The 16,352-nt window shown below is 46.3% G+C and overlaps 1 protein-coding gene across 1 annotated transcript in view; it reads left to right on the forward strand.

Annotated features, from left to right (window-relative positions):
• Nucleotides 1–101: 101 nt before the first annotated feature.
• WDR4 (WDR4 tRNA N7-guanosine methyltransferase non-catalytic subunit) overlaps nt 102–16,352 on the forward strand; it is a 27,927-nt gene continuing 11,676 nt past the window's right edge. Inside the window, exons 1-7 of the mRNA XM_086477590.1 lie at nt 102–229; nt 865–927; nt 1,658–1,804; nt 4,042–4,198; nt 4,821–4,933; nt 8,294–8,354; nt 9,682–9,780. Of these exons, the coding sequence (XP_086333716.1) occupies nt 102–229; nt 865–927; nt 1,658–1,804; nt 4,042–4,198; nt 4,821–4,933; nt 8,294–8,354; nt 9,682–9,780 (768 nt within the window). The remainder of the gene's footprint in view (nt 230–864; nt 928–1,657; nt 1,805–4,041; nt 4,199–4,820; nt 4,934–8,293; nt 8,355–9,681; nt 9,781–16,352) is intronic.

The raw sequence follows: 16,352 nt of genomic DNA on the forward strand, positions 1-16,352 counted from the left end.
TCCAGCGAGGCGCAGGCGCGACACGGCCGTGGTGTCGTCGCACCGTGCGGTGACGTCTGCACGCTGCGCCCGCCGCGGCGCGCACGTGGCGGTGTTGACGCATGGAGGGCGGCGGTGGCGGCGGTAGCGGCCGCAGCCCCGGTCCCGGGCCGGCGTTGGCGCTCCGCGGGGCGCTGATAGCGGCCAGCGGCGGCGGTCGGTTCCTGGCGGTGCGGTACCGGGAGCCCGGGTCAGTGGCGGGCAGGGCGGCTGCGGGGCGAGGCCTTGCCCCGCCGGCGGGGACGGGGCTGCCGGGGGCCGCCCGCCGGGGGCTGGGCTGGCCGCTCGTCCCCTGCGGCCTCCGCAGCGAGTGGCGGGGGCTTCCTGCCGGGGCTGCGTTGCTGGCGGCCGGTGGGAGGTGGAGGGGGCTCTGCGTGGCGCAGCGGCGGCCTTCAGGGGCTCCTTGTTTGCGTTTTTTGTTACTGAATGTCGCTTCAAAGCTTTTTTTTGGTCTTAAGTGTTTTCTGGCACGGTTATAAACCATGATATGTGCGTCAGTAGTATGCGAACATCGGGGTAAATGCTAAAGCATTTGTGCTAAAATACGTCAAGCCTGGCAAAATACCGCGGTTACTTTGCCAGCAGGCGACAACCTCATCTTTTTTGAGGTGTGTGTGCTGTCCAAGGTTTTAGGCTTCTAGTGCATTGGTGGCACTTCGGGAGCCCGTTTCACAGGAGTGGTTCCTCGAGGTAGGGGTCAGCTGCAGAGGTAGCTGCGAAGTAACAGCATGTTACAGTGCATACCACCACAGCAGCGTACAACAGTCTTCATAGTTAAGCTTGTGGTTGTTCCAGTGGTTTTAGTCTGTTGTTTTTTATTTGCAGTGATGATAGCCTCTTCGTGTACGATTGTATGAATGCGGGGAAGAAGACCTTAGGAAATAAAGGGTGAGAAAATCTGCTTGGTCAATGTGCTGTTCTCCTGGAGGGTGCATCTCCTCAGGTTATGTGAAGATAGTAAAAGAAAGTCAAGGGGTGATTCCCTCATCAGGTGACAGCTGGGTTGTTTTTGCTAACCCTAATGGATATATACATATGTATTTTGTTTGTTTGTTTCTGTTTCATACTAAAGGGGAGACTGTACACCTTTTTTCTTTTTTAGACAAACACCAGTAGTATAATCAGTGATTCTGCATGACTCTTCTTGGTTAAGACATTTATGGAAAAATGCTGCATTTTTTGTTAGACCGTCTAAGTTAGAAAAAAACCCACCACGAACCAGTTACGTAACTCATCGTTCAGGTCTATTCTCTTAAGTCATGAGATTTCAAAATCCCCAAACATCTTTTTCTTAGTTTAAATTCAGCCACTGGACATTGTTTTACCTGTAGCCAATTCTGTTGTTTTCCCCAAGACCTGCCAGCATAAACCCTAGTGTTTTGTTGTGGGTTTTTTTTAAGCAGGTAATGATACAGGCTTAGATCTTGTATCAGCTTCCTTTTCCTTGTTGTTTTTCTTTTAATTAATTTTCAAGTTGGCTAAACATTTTAAGCACAAATAAAACTTTTAGAGTTGTGCTTTTGTTCTTCATGCTTCTTCTTTGTGGTGTGAGAACAACCTTCTTAAGGATTTCAGTAACTTTCAGGTCGTGAATTGTTCTTCCCCTTCTTTCTATTAGGCAGGATGGAAAACCAACAGATAAAGGAAGTGATGACATCCTAGCTTTTGCCTTCTCCCCGTCAGGAGATTATTTTGTCTTGACAGATGACAGCAAACGTCTGATTCTGTTCCATACGAAGCCTTCCTGGGAATGTGTTAGCGTCAGGTAAGGAAGCGGGATATTGCATGTCACTTTGTTATGGAATTATGGCTGATTAATTTAGAGTTATAAAATAGTGGTACTTGGGTTGTTGCCATTTGTTATCCCTAAGCTTCCTTTTTTTTTTTCCTTGTACTTGCTCAAACAGTTCTTGGGAATTCAAAAATATTTGTCAAGAAGTGATGCGTGACATGCCCCACACCAAGAATGAGAGCACAGATGTTTATATCATTGGCCAAGGAAAGGATAATCTCTGTTTTTATTCCAAGAGACAGTATTTGCATCTTTAAGAACTGAAACTTTGCCCACTTCTAACGAACACAAAGGTTAGGCTTGTAAGAGCGATACTGAGCAGTGCGTTGTCCATTTCTGTTGATTTGGAGGAGAAGATGTTTTGGGGAGTTTGTGAACTCTCTTAAAAGCACATCTTTAGAAATGCTGCCAACTTTTTCCCTTCTGTAGTATAGTCTTCTTGAGAAAACAGTCTGTAGCTGTCCACCAGAGGTCCTCCAGTTACAAGTTTTCTGCTGTTGCTTGTGGCAATTGTCTGTGAAAAAGAGGACCATGAAGGACTTCCTGAGAAAGCACCTCGGCATGTGACGTCTCTGCTTCTGGTGGTCTCTGACAAATGCGAGGCCCTGGCTGCAAAACAAAATGGACTCTTTGTCAGCTTGGCTGTGTGCGTAGGGAACATGATGGACCTTTGGTGAGTTAACCAAAGGCTGTAGTGAGGCAGTAATCACTGGCAAAACCAGAAACGGCAAATTCTGTTCATTCTGTGTTCTGTCTTCCCTGCTGCCCTGCCCTGTATGTCTCGCCTGTAATATGCCATTGGATAATTGTTTGATGTTTGTTTTCCGCTAAAAGATTAGCTAGGACCACAGCTATTTTTTGGGAACCTAGCTACCTCCTATTAGGAAACTGGGAATACTGGCAAAAGGGCCTCTACATGAAAAAAAAAATACCAAAGTTGAGCTGTGTAACTTGCATTGGTGTTTTGTGGTAAGATGTATAAATGGTTTCACATGGTGCTGCCTTTTGTAGTCGGCTCATTTCAGTCAAGGGCAACTTGAAAATCTTTGTGTTTAACATCAAAGGAAGTACAGTGAACTTGGAGCAAGACTTTTCTTGTTGGCAAGGTAACCTATTTTGAAACTGTGCTGCCTGAGCCTGCCGTGTATTAGCAGGCTATTCTATATATTTTCCCATTGTTACGGTGTTCCTTTAAACAGTGACTAAACAGTATTAGAGTATCTGTCTTCCTACCTGAAGTACAGTGTATTGTTCTTTTTCCTGCAGATGGTCACCAGATTTCAGAGTAGGTGAATAGAAATGTCCATTCCCCATGAACCCTGGTGTCCACTGTCCTATGCTAACACAAAGGACATAGAAGGGTTTGGAAAAGAGGTGTTAGGAAAAGAAGAGAGTAACAGTAATAACAATAGCTGTTAAGTTGCAGAAGCATTCTCCAGTCTAAGTGATTAAACCTATTTTAAAATGAGCTTTCTGACATATATGGTCCTTAGATTTATCTGAAAAGTTGTAAGAAAAACGTTACCTGCTACGCTGGCAGCTGGAACTGTAAGATACTGGCAGATGATGAGGAAAAGTCAGACTTCAAGTCCAGGGTTTTGCCTGAACAAGGTACCCTGAGATTGCGGCGTTCTGAGACTAGGTGCGAGGAGGAAGAGTCCTTGAGGCTCACAAGGAAGGGCTTTGTTTTATGGCATGAAGTGGCAACTGCAGAAGTAGTTTCAACACAGTTTTTGGATGTGTTGCTGCAAAGGACTTTTACCAGGAGAACTCCTACCTTGTGTTCTCTTCTCTACATGTTTAATTTGTTGGGTTGGTTTTTTTTTTGTTTTGTTTTGTTTTTGTTTTTTAATTATGGAGAGTACAAGAAAGTCAACCAGCTTTCTTTAGAGTACTGGGAGGCTACCTAGGCAACATGCTTGGTTGAGAAAGTACCTAAGCAAAATGTGGGCATGCAGTTTTAATGGTTTCTCCTTTTTAATCTCCCACCCCCCAGGTGTTTGCTATTACATAGTTTGGCCATTTAATAGATCTCAAAAGTGCTATTTCAGTCCCGTGCCCTCCCTTAACATTATTCTCGTTGCTGCCATTTCAAGAATGTTGCATCTGAGAGTTTTTTGTCCAGTCTCTTGGTCTATTTAACTGGTCTGAATCCGGACTTGCTGAATCTGCCATCTAGAGCTGTTCAAACTGTGCCATTTTTGTTTCAGGTCTGTGAACAGGAGATGCACGTCCCTGGTTATTACAGCTGCAGAGGATAAGATTCTGGTTGCAGACAAGTCTGGTGATGTCTATTCTTACTCAATAACTGAACCTCAAGCAGAGGGAAAATTTGAGCTGGGTCACTTGTCTCTGCTATTGGATGTGGTAAGTGTGTGCCTCTGTGTAGTTGGTGTACAAACCTGCATTCCTGCTTGTGTTTGGGTCTTTCGTTGTTGCTCTTGTCCCAGATCTGCAAGTTGTTTGTTTTGTTTGGTTGGTTTTTTTTAATATAAATGCAGTACATGGTCTGGATTTCTTCCTACTGAGCTTGGATCTGCAGAGTTTGGTAAGGAACCAAGCTTACCAAAGGGTTATCTGTTTTGGGAGTGTGAGTATTCAAAAAGGCTTCGTGTTACACTCATGGAAGACTTGGTGATAGAATGTATATGGGAGTTCACCCGGCCTGTCATGTCAGTTTTGCTCTTCCATGTGATAAGTTTCTTTCTTTTTAAGATGCAGTGAGACTTCTGCCTGTACCATTGGAGCTCAGTGGCTTTCACTGGACCCGGTAGTCAGTGTTACTTGTCTTAGTAAGCAAGAAAGTTACTGTCATAAATATTTATGCTTCCATTGTTGGTGGAAGAGCATGACTTAATGGTTGCACCTGCCATTCAGAGTCAGGAGAAACAGATGGTTTACTGCTTATCTTTTTTTCTCCTGGTTGGGAACAATTATGTTAGAACAAATGTTGAACTACTGGGCACTAAAACTCTGCCTTTACCAACAGGCACTGAGTCCTGATGACCAGTATATCCTAACTGCAGACAGAGATGAGAAGATCAGAGTCAGCTTGGCAAAGGCTCCTTATAGTATTGAATCCTACTGTCTGGGACATAAAGAGTAAGTTTGTTGTGTGCAAAAGTTACTGTGTGCAGCTCTTCACTGTGCCTCAGTGGATGAAGCGATTTGTCTCCTCAAATCCTTTTAAACAACAGCTAGGTCTGTGTTGGATTCACAGAATGGATTGGGCTGGAAGGCACCTTTAAAGGCCATCTAGTCCAACCCCCCTGCAGTGAGCAGGGACACCTTTAGCTGGATCAGGTTGCTCAGAGCCCTGTCCAACCTGACCTGGAATGTTTCCAGGGATGGGGGATCTACCACCTCTCTGGGCAGCCTGTGCCAGTGCTTCACCGCCCTCATCATAAAAAACTTCTTCCTTATATCCAGTCTAAATCTGCCCTCTTTTAGTTTAAAACCATTACCCCTTGTCCTGTTGTGACAGGCCCTGCTAAAAAGTCTATCTCCATCTTTCTTATAAGCCCCCTTTAAGTATTGAAGTGCCGCTATAAGGTCTTCCTGGAGCTTTCTCTTCTTCAGGCTGAGCAACCCCAACTCTCTCAGCCTGATCTTCATAGGAGAGGTGCTCCAGTCCTCTGACCATCTTTGTGGCCCTCCTCTGGACTCGCTCCAACAGGTCCATGTCTTTCTTGTGCTGAGGACTCCGGAGCTGAACACAGCACTGCGGGTGGGGTCTCACCAGAGCAGAGTAGAGAGGGAGAATCAGCTCCCTTGACCTGCTGGCCACAAGAGGCTTTGCAGCCTGGAGATTGTTAGTTCAGGATAGAGCCTACCTTAGTCTTAGGAAGGGAAGTCTTAGGAACTCTATGTGGTTTGAAGAGATGCTGATCTAATGGCATCTCAATGCAGAGCTCAAACTTGAGGGTTCTGTGGTAATACAAAAAACTCCAGCTGTATCAGTAGGAAGGATAGAGCACTCTTTTTGCCTGGATATAAGGCTAAAGTGAGCTAGGAGGTGTAAAAAGGTCCGGTAAAATAGATTCAAGGAATTGTGCTTCCTAATGTAGTTACCTGGCCTTTCTAGTAGCTGAGAAAAGGGACTTGCTGTTTTTCTTGAGATTGGTTCTGTTGCTATGGGTGAGAACACTTAGGCAAGTAGAGGGATCTGCAGAAGGTGGATCGTAGGGGATATACCTGTAGAAAGGTGATACGCTGCTGTGCTACTTAGTCTAGTAAAATGCAGGGTTCACTCTGCATACAAACAAGAAGGATGACCTTTTTCCCGTTCCCTTTTTCCCGTTCCCTTTTTCCCGTTCCCTTTTTCCCGTTCCCTTTTTCCCGTTCCCTTTTTCCCGTTCCCTTTTTCCCGTTCCCTTTTTCCCGTTCCCTTTTTCCCGTTCCCTTTTTCCCGTTCCCTTTTTCCCGTTCCCTTTTTCCCGTTCCCTTTTTCCCGTTCCCTTTTTCCCGTTCCCTTTTTCCCGTTCCCTTTTTCCCGTTCCCCATCCTGAAGTGAAGGTCCCTCTGATTATAGCGAGCTGAAGAGTGGAAGGCAGCAAAACAGTGTGCTAGCTATACTGACGTGACTCAGATGTGCTCTGACTTTCTAGGAGACCAGGGGTTCTTTTGGTATAGGAGTAGGGGTTGTCATCTACCCAGTTTATCAGGACTTCCTTTTCGGCCTACAGCAGCGACTGTTCTTCCCCTTTTCTTCTCAGTAGTCCTTTTCCCATGAAGAAGACTGAAATGGCAAATAGACTTTTAAAAGACTTTTCCCTCTACCTTTTGCTGCCTGAAATGTTGATCAGTTGTGGTATTTTCAAAGTCTCTTGACTTTGCCTTCAACCTCTGGGTGGTTTTGTGGGCTTTTGGAGGTTTTTTGTTGTCGGGGTTTTTGAGCAGGGTAGGGGGGTTGTGCAAGTTGGGGTTTTTTGCGTGGCCACTGCTAAACTCTACAGTGACAAGGTAGCAGAGAAGATGTGACCCTGTGTAGGTTGGAGAGCGTGTGTAATTCTGTTTGTCTGGCCACTCTGTTGGGGATAACGACACCCTTCCAGGCACATTATTCCATAAGGTGATGCAATATGGTGCGATCAACTCGCTGTATCAGAAACAGGAGTTAAACACAGTGTGGCTGGGGAACTTGAAATAGAGGTAGCAACCTGTCTAAATCTGCCCACCACTGTGTTTTAGTAGAACGTTTAGGACACAGATTAATTTGGTGTGTCAGTCTGATTTTAATAACATCATTGGGTAGTCTAACCTGTGTCAAATTGGCACAGTATAAAAGGAAGACTACTCATGTTAAAGAGCTAAGTAGTCTTTCATCAGGTCAGTTTCTATAGCATATTTACAGAGCCATGTTTGATGTTTCCACCTACTGTGTACACAGTTGTACTTTCTAATGAATGAACTTGATGGTCAGAAGGACACGTTTAAACAGGGGCTGTTGTGTCTGCACAAATAGTTCATTAGTGGCTGCAGAGTGGAAAGGCACTTAGTGTAAGTTGATTGAAATATATTTAAAAATTCAGTATTTAAATTAGGAATGAGTAAGCAAAGGATTACATAAAGCAGCTATAATTGTCTTGTTTCATGTTCCTGGATTATTTTCTTTCAACTGGGTGCGTGGAGATTCTTGTTGGATCTATTATGCCTGCATGCACCTGCCATTACTGCTTTGTCATGGAAGTTTGTATTACAGCGACCAAATGTTTTCCTTATATTTTTTTTTTTCTCTTCTGTTTTTAATGACCTTAAAATACCTGTTTTCAAAAGCAAGACTCTCCCACTCAGTAATGTTCTGTTCAGGTCACTATGCTTTAAGTTGCTGAGCTCTAAGATGATAATGAACTCCACAAGTCCAGGTCCTCATTCCTCAGCAAAGACAAGTCATGGTAGACAGAGCAGTATCACATGCTTCTGAAAAACAAGGTTTCTGGCTGAATGTTGACACTGGTGGTAAATTGCCGTATGCTTGTTTTTAAATTTTGTAAAGATTGCTTTTGAATGATCTCCAGCTGTGATGGGAGAGATCTGGTGCTCTGAAAGCCAGATGATCACTGTTGTGTTTTAAAAGCATCTGTTGAGTCAGATTTTTAAGGTGCATCATGAATTGAGAGAGGGGAACATGCCACCCGAGTAAACATGTCTCCATTGGCATTTTTTTGGTCTAAATGGCAATGTTCTCAGGAGAAAGTTAGTAGAATTCCTTCAGAGCTGATGGGAAATATTTTTTTTTTTTTTGTATTAAGTAGAAAGTCAGTAGTTTGCATAGTACATATACTGTATTAAGTTCTGTAGACCTATTTTTTTTTCTTCCTCCTAATTACCTTGATGTTGAGAATCGGTTTGTTTGTTTGTTTATTATAAGGTTCTCTTTAAAATTGATATTTTCTCTTTCTGTGTGTGTTTAAAGACCAGGGTGTCATGCAAGAGTTCAACTTTTGACTGCTTTCCCTTTAGGTTTGTAAGCAAAATACTTGTAATACCCAACTATCCTGATCTGCTGTTATCAGCTTCTGGGGTATGTATTGCCGTTTCTTTTTAGAAGTGTTTTTCTTGAAAATTTAGACCTTAAAACTGTTGTTTGCTTGTGTTTCCCCCAAGTTCCTTGAGATACTTGGAATAATCTCTCATGGTTGACAGCATGCCCTCGCTCTCCCTCTTTTCCCTGCTTTCTCAGCTTTCTGTTCAGTGTTCGGCCATTCTATTGCTGGGTCATATAAGAGCTGTTTGCTGTGTTTATAGCAAGGCTGGCTTCTTATTGGGATGGAGAAATCGCCACGTCCTCAGTATTTCTTCATCATTAACTCCTGCTTTGGAGCGCAGACAAACTTTAATCATTGGACTATTAAACAGCTTTGAAGCAAATGGGTATTATGCCAGCCTGCCACAATAATGAGTGTCTTCAGAATAAATGGCCTTAGAATCAGACTTTTTTAGAGCTTCTGAGATGAGAAAATTATTCCCTCTGCACCCTCCCACTTGCTTTCTCCTGTGAGACTTGTTCTGAACTACGTGCTTGTCTGTATGTCCGCATAGTACATCCAGCACGTGTTGTGTAGGGACTGCAGTGCGGTGCTACACAATGCTTGGGTGAGGACTGAAGAAGTGAGTGGTCCCTCCTTTCCCTGCCCCCAGCCCTTGTCTTAAATTGATGGCATCTTCTTGTCATGCCAGACCTGTACAGAGTGGGTAGATGCAGTTGGCCTAAAAGATGAGAAACAACAGTCTTTGTTTCCGAGACTACCAAAACTGCATAGGAAACGAGTTAATGTTTTCTGTGAAGATCATAGTAATTCTTAGCATTTGGTTTCAGCTGCTACTTTTGCTTCTCTAAGGCTGTTGTCCCTCGTTCCTCTAATTCTTTAAGCAACTCTAGCATTAGTGCTGTGTATGCCTGTGTTTCATTCTTAGCAAATGTTCTTTGATGGCTCTGTTTTTCCAGAGAGGTGTTTAGCTTCTCTCCAGGAGGTTACTAAATCAAATGAGAATTTGGGTGATAACAAGACTAGGGGCAGAGAAGGGCTACCTGAAAGAATTGCCATTAAAATGCTGAGCACGTGTGTTGCTGTGCTGTTTGAGGCAGACTTGAAATGCAGTCCTCCAGCTACCCAATTTCCACTTCAAAAGGAGAATCAAGTTAGCATGATTGAATAATTTAAAGTGGAGGGAAAAATTATGTTAATTAAAATGTTTTATCTGCAATTTGAGGTCTTAACTAAGTGACTATTCAGCAGCTTCTGTGGGAAGCTCTTCGGGGAAATAGGATTTAGCTGAAGGCCGCGAGTGACCTCTCTTAGCCTGAGGCGCTGTTAGTAATAGACTTGTGTCCACTTCCATCTGTCCAGGACTCGACTCTGAGACTTTGGGAGTACAAAAGCGGGGAAGAAGTGTACTGCTGTCATCTAAGTAGCATCTGTGGGCCTGAGACAACCAAAACTGACCAGGTATGCCCATGTGTGTTAGTGCTTTTGTTATCGTCCTGATCCTTGTGACTCCCAAACACATTTGTTGCATTTTGTTAGGACTGCCTCCCTTCTATTGGCGGGTTTGGAAGTTATGTGAGACCTAGAAACTGTTACAATAGCCTGGGATTTCAGGAATGGAAGAAAGTCACTGAAATCCATTCCTGTGTCTTATTTGCATTTCTAAAAAGTGCCAAGCAGTGACCAAAAGAAGCTGTAATTCTTCCCAAATATAAGTTCTTTGTACAGTGGGCAAACCCTTCACTTGAAAATTTTTCCAAAAACACAGGTGCCTTAGTCTCTTAGCCGGAAAATACCTTGTAACACAAGAAAGATGTAAAAATTCACCCATTTTTAAGAACACTTAGAATTTCAAGTGTCAATGTTACAATTATCTGAGCAAAAAGCAGCTTTGTAACATTTGTAATCAGTCACCTGCAATGGTACTGCTCTGTGGAGTCAAAACGCTGGGCTTGTTCTTTTGGGTTGTTCTGAAGCTGGTTGGTGTCCAAAATTAAAGTGTACGAGTCCTGCGTGAGAACTGAATGCCCCAGGAGATCTCCTGAGCTGGCAGCCTGTACATCAGTGGTGTCGTATGTACGCCTTTGGGGTGCTGCTGTGATTTGGGGTGCTAATCTGATGTGAGCAGTGGTTCTGGTAGTACTTGATCTCTGGTTTTGTTCTTTTTTTTTTGTCACGTGAGTTAGCATACGACCTATTAGCAGTGAAACAGCACTCGTTCTTGTCCCTGCTGTGTACATCATATTAAGCCAGTTGCTAATCTGTTGGGTCATTTAAGAGTTGTTCATCTTGCCATCCATCCTGCTGGGTGTGTTTTTCATGTGAATCTCTAAAAACACTTCTTTTTCTAAGACTACAGCCGTCTCCCAGTTGTTAGGTGACTGGGAAGCTTGTAGCCATGCGTGGCTCTTGAGGCAAATCCACTGCGGAATTTGTATCCAGGCTGAAATGGAATTGAAAAGTTCTGTCTTTCCTCCCTTGTGTTTTGTTGTGGTTTTGGTTAGTTGAAGTGTGGTGTGCTCGGCCACTCCCAGCAGTCGGAAGCCCTTCTTGGGGATCTTTCAGAGATGCTTTGTTGTCCATGTAGGTCTGGCCTGATCCTGTTAGTGGGATTCCCAGTTACTGAACTGGGAGCACAACCCCTGGAAGCACCAAGCTCCTAGAGACAAACCTGACAACTCAAGGGTTTTTCCTGTGCAGAAGATGTCAGCAAGAAGTTGTTCTTTGTGTTGGAGTCACAATGTGCAACTTCGCGTGTCCGCGTAAGCCCAGGAAGGCAGCCGCTTGCGTCACAGCATTCAGAGCTTAGATGCTGGAAATCTTGGTTTTGGCCTAGAGTTTCTGTTAGCAGGAATTCAGGGTAGTATCTATATGGATGTTTTAACCTGCTCCTGAACTTGAAAGAATACTTTGAAGTACACCTGAGCCAGAGACCTCTCATACACATTCTCAAGATCTCTGGCTCATTTCAGCTTGTGTCTAGCGCTTGAAATCTTTGAAATAGCTATTGCTTTTATTTTTTTCTTCACAAGAGAAAAACGGGTGTACTAAATTACGTGACATCTAGCTGTAGGTGTACCATCTAGGTGGTATCCTCTTATAGTCTGGGTGCAGCAGGATTTGAGTGAGGAAGGGTTAATTAAGATTGAGGCAAACCTACAAAATTACTTGTCTTGGTTTGAAAAAGACAGGTGTCTGTGGAGGAAGGCAGGAGCCTCCCTTGAAATGGAGAGTGCAACCCCCTTCCCTCCAAACTATTATAATTTTGAAATTAACGGGCCTTCAGGCAAAGATATGGGGAATAGGAATAACAGTTCTTTACTAATATATATATATATATAACACAAGGCAGGGAAAAAACAAACAACCCACTGGTTTACACTGACAGAGTCAGGAATACAACCTGACACCCTGTTAGGGTGGCAGTAGCAGTCCGATAAGATGCTGGCTGCAGTCCTCCTGAAGTGATGGGTGTAGTTCTGTGGAAGCAGCAATCAGGTAAAAGAGTCTGGTCTTCCTCCGGAGGTCCAGTGGTCGGCAGGTAGCTCTCGTCCTCTGGAACTCAGGTGGGGGGGAAAGCTCCTCTGGGAATCCAGTGGAAGAAAGGCGGCTAGCGTGTTCAAAATCTCCGTTTTTATTTGGCATGGACTGCTTGGCTCCTTCCCCCCCCCTCCCCGGGCGGAGTATCTCACAATGGGATGGGGAGTCGTGAGGCAGTTCCTTGATGGGCCATTAACAGGAGATAGCCCAGGAGCGAGTTACCGATGGGTCAGGCGATAAGGCATTGTTGTGCCCATTGACAGGAGATAGTCCAGAGGGGGGGAGGCAGGGAGCACCGCCCCACCTGGTCTCAACAGCTCCTGAAGATGGTAATAGAATATATTTTTTTTCTTTTGGCACATTTTACACTGTAACCCAGGACATAATCCACCCCTTATTCTATTACCATCTACACCATACCCAACCCAATGCCCCCTTACAGATACATATATACATATATACACAATGAAACCTTACACAGAGTTCTCACTTAAAATTAGGTCTCCTTGTGGTACACAACGGGTTTCCCCATTTTTCTGCATTACCCACCAAGTGTAACCAGGTCCTTGAGCAAAAACAACCCCACGGAGGGGTGTGCCTTTGCCTGATGTGGGATTAATCCAAACAGTCTTTCCTAACATACCTCTTGTGTGTACCACAGGGACTTTATCTCCGTCCACTGTGTGCAAGGGTCCAGACTGGGCGGGACCAGCTCGATTGATGGACCCTCGGGTATTGACCATCCAGGTGGCCTTTGCTAAGTTCAGTTCCCAATTTTTGAAAGTCCCCCCTCCAAGTGCTTTTAGGGTAGTCTTAAGTAGCCCGTTGCACCGTTCAACTTTCCCGGCAGCTGGTGCATGATAAGGGATATGATATATCCATTCGATTCCATGTTCTCTGGCCCAAGTGCTTATGAGGCTGTTCTTGAAATGTGTCCCGTTGTCTGACTCGATTCTCTCAGGGGTGCCATGTCTCCAAAGAACTTGCTTTTCCAGGCCCAAGATGGTGTTCCGGGCAGTAGCATGAGGCACAGGGTAGGTCTCCAGCCACCCAGTGGTTGCTTCCACCATGGTCAGCACGTAGCGCTTGCCTTGACGGGTTTGGGGAAGAGTGATGTAGTCAATTTGCCAGGCTTCCCCATACCTGTACTTCGACCATCGTCCACCGTACCACAGAGGCTTCACCCGCTTGGCCTGCTTGATTGCAGCGCAGGTCTCACAGTCTTGGATAACCTGGGAGATACTGTTCATGGTTAGATCCACCCCTCGGTCCCGTGCCCATTTATAAGTGGCCTCTCTGCCTTGATGGCCTGAGGCATCATGGGCCCATCGAGCTAAGAACAACTCTCCTTTATGTTGCCAATCTAAGTCTATCTGGGACACCTCTATTTTTGCAGCCTGATCTACCTGTTCATTGTTACGATGTTCTTCGTTAGCCCGACTCCTGGGGACATGAGCATCTACATGACGGACCCTCACAGGTAGCTTCTTTACCCGAGTGGCAATATCTTTCCACTCATCAGCAGCCCAAATTGGTTTTCCCCTACGCTGCCAGTTGGCCTTTTTCCACCTTTCCAGCCAGCCCCACAGAGCATTGGCTACCATCCATGAATCAGTATAAAGGTAGAGCTTTGGCCACTTCTCTCTTTCAGCAATGTCCAGGGCCAGTTGAACGGCTTTGAGTTCAGCAAGTTGACTTGATCCACCTTCTCCTTCAGTAGCTTGTGCGACCTGTCGTGTGGGGCTCCATACGGCTGCTTTCCACTTCCGGTTCATCCCTACGATGCGACAGGAACCGTCAGTGAAAAGAGCATATCGTGTTTCCTCTGCTGGTAGTTGGTTGTACGGTGGAGCTTCTTCAGCCCGCATCACTTGTTCCTGCTCCTCTTCGTCAGTGAGGCCAAAGTCTTCACCTTCCGGCCAGTTCGTAATTATCTCCAAAATCCCAGGGCGATTTGGGTTTCCAATACGGGCGCGCTGTGTGATGAGGGCAATCCATTTGCTCCATGTGGCGTCAGTGGCGTGGTGGGTGGAGGGAACCTTTCCTTTAAACATCCACCCCAGCACCGGTAGTCGGGGTGCCAGGAGGAGTTGTGCTTCGGTGCCAATCACTTCCGAGGCAGCTTGGACTCCTTCATAGGCTGCTAGGATTTCCTTCTCTGTGGGAGTGTAGTTGGCCTCAGACCCTCTATAACTTCGACTCCAGAATCCCAGTGGTCGGCCACGAGTCTCTCCAGGCACCTTCTGCCAAAGGCTCCAGGACAAACCATTGTTCCCGGCCGCAGAGTAGAGCACGTTCCTCACCTCTGGTCCCGTCCTGACTGGGCCAAGGGCTAGCGCATGAGCGATCTCCCGCTTGATTTGGGCAAAAGCTTGTTGCTGTTCAGGGCCCCAGTGGAAATTGTTCTTCTTGCGGGTAACCAGGTACAGAGGGCTCACGATCTGGCTGTACTCAGGAATGTGCATTCTCCAAAAACCTATGGCACCTAGGAAAGCCTGTGTTTCCTTCTTGCTGGTTGGTGGAGACATCGCAGTGATCTTATTGATGACCTCGGTGGGGATCTGACGCCGTCCGTCTTGCCACTTTACCCCCAGGAACTGGATCTCTCGGGCAGGTCCCTTGACTTTGCTCTTCTTGATGGCAAAACCAGCTTCCAGGAGAATCTGGATGATCTTCTCTCCTTTCCCAAATACTTCCTTTGCTGTGTTCCCCCACACAATGATGTCATCGATGTACTGCAGATGTTCCGGAGCTTCACCCTTTTCCAGTGCAGCCTGGATCAGTCCATGGCAGATGGTGGGACTGTGCTTCCACCCCTGGGGCAGTCGGTTCCAAGTGTACTGTACGCCCCTCCAGGTGAAGGCAAACTGAGGCCTACATTCTGCTGCCAGAGGAATGGAGAAAAAAGCATTGGCAATGTCAATAGTGGCATACCACTTTGCTGCCTTGGACTCCAGCTCGTACTGGAGTTCCAGCATGTCCGGCACGGCAGCGCTCAACGGTGGAGTCACTTCATTCAAGCCACGATAGTCCACAGTCAATCTCCATTCTCCGTCAGACTTGCGCACAGGCCAAATGGGGCTGTTGAAGGGTGAGTGGGTCTTGCTGACCACCCCTTGACTCTCCAGCTCGCGGATCATTTTGTGGATGGGGATCACGGCATCTCGATTCGTCCGATACTGCCGGCGGTGCACTGTCGAGGTGGCAATTGGCACTTGTTGCTCTTCCACCTTCAAGAGTCCTACTGCAGATGGGTTTTCTGATAGTCCGGGCAAGGTGTTCAATTGCCTAATGCTCTCTGCCTCCACAGCAGCTATCCCAAATGCCCACCTGAGACCTTTTGGGTCCTTGTAATAGCCATTCCGGAGGAAGTCTATGCCCAGAATACACGGGGCCTCTGGGCCAGTCACAATCGGATGTTTCTGCCACTCCTTCCCAGTAAGGCTCACCTCGGCTTCCAACAGAGTCAATTGCTGCGATCCCCCCGTTACCCCGGCAATGGAAACAGGTTCTGCCCCCACATGTCCCGATGGCATTAGGGTACACTGCGCACCAGTATCAACTAACGCTTTGTATTTTTGTGGCTCTGACGTGCCAGGCCATCGGATCCACACCGTCCAAAATATCTGGTTTTCCCGTGCCTCTCCCTGGCTAGAGGCAGGGCCCCTCTAGCACTGGTTACCATTCCCTTCCTGGACATACATACTAGAGGTTCCTTCAAGGGGATCTGTCAGATCATCCTCCCTTCTGTAATATCTGGCAGCTCGGTCCTGGGAGGTTGAGGCTACCTTCACTTTAGTGTTACTCCCCCGGTTAGTGTTTCCCTCCTTGAGTTGACGCACCCGTGCTGCCAGGACAGAAGTGGGTTTCCCATCCCACCTTCCCATGTCTTCCCCATGGTCGCGCAGGAAGTACCATAGCTCAGCTCGTGGGGTGTACCCTCTCCCTCTAGCTGGGGGACGTTGGGCTCCGACTTTGGGGCCTGTGACTTGTACCGGTGCCAAATGGGAACTGCTCCTCCTCACCTCCTGCTTTATTTCCCTCATCTCCTCTTGTAGGCTCTTAATCACAGCAGAAACGTTAGCCTGCATTGGGCCATTGATCATGCTTTCAAAATTTCTAAGCTTGCTCGTGACAGAACCCACTGTCTCTCGGTCGTTATCTGCATTAATCATTGCAATGAAGGTGGAGTATTCGGATGGCCCTAGAGTTGCCAGATTCCACAACATTTGCCCTGTGCACCTGACTTTGTCAGGGTCATTACCATGCTGTCCATCCCTCCCAAAGAGTACCTCCAATACTGCCACTTCTCTCAGCTGCTGGATCCCTTCCTCAAGGGTCTTCCAGCGCATTCTATGATGGTGCTCCTGCATTCTCTCTCTGTGGACAAACCTCTCTCTCACACTCATTAAAAGCCGCTCCCAGAGGGAAAGGGTCCCTGGCTCCCTTACAAATACCAGATTGACACCTGAGTCCTGAGTCAAGGGTCCCAA

The sequence above is a fragment of the Leptosomus discolor genome, chromosome 1 (genome assembly GCF_034619465.1).
Source record: "Leptosomus discolor isolate bLepDis1 chromosome 1, bLepDis1.hap2, whole genome shotgun sequence".
Taxonomy (NCBI): Eukaryota; Metazoa; Chordata; class Aves; order Leptosomiformes; family Leptosomidae; genus Leptosomus; species Leptosomus discolor.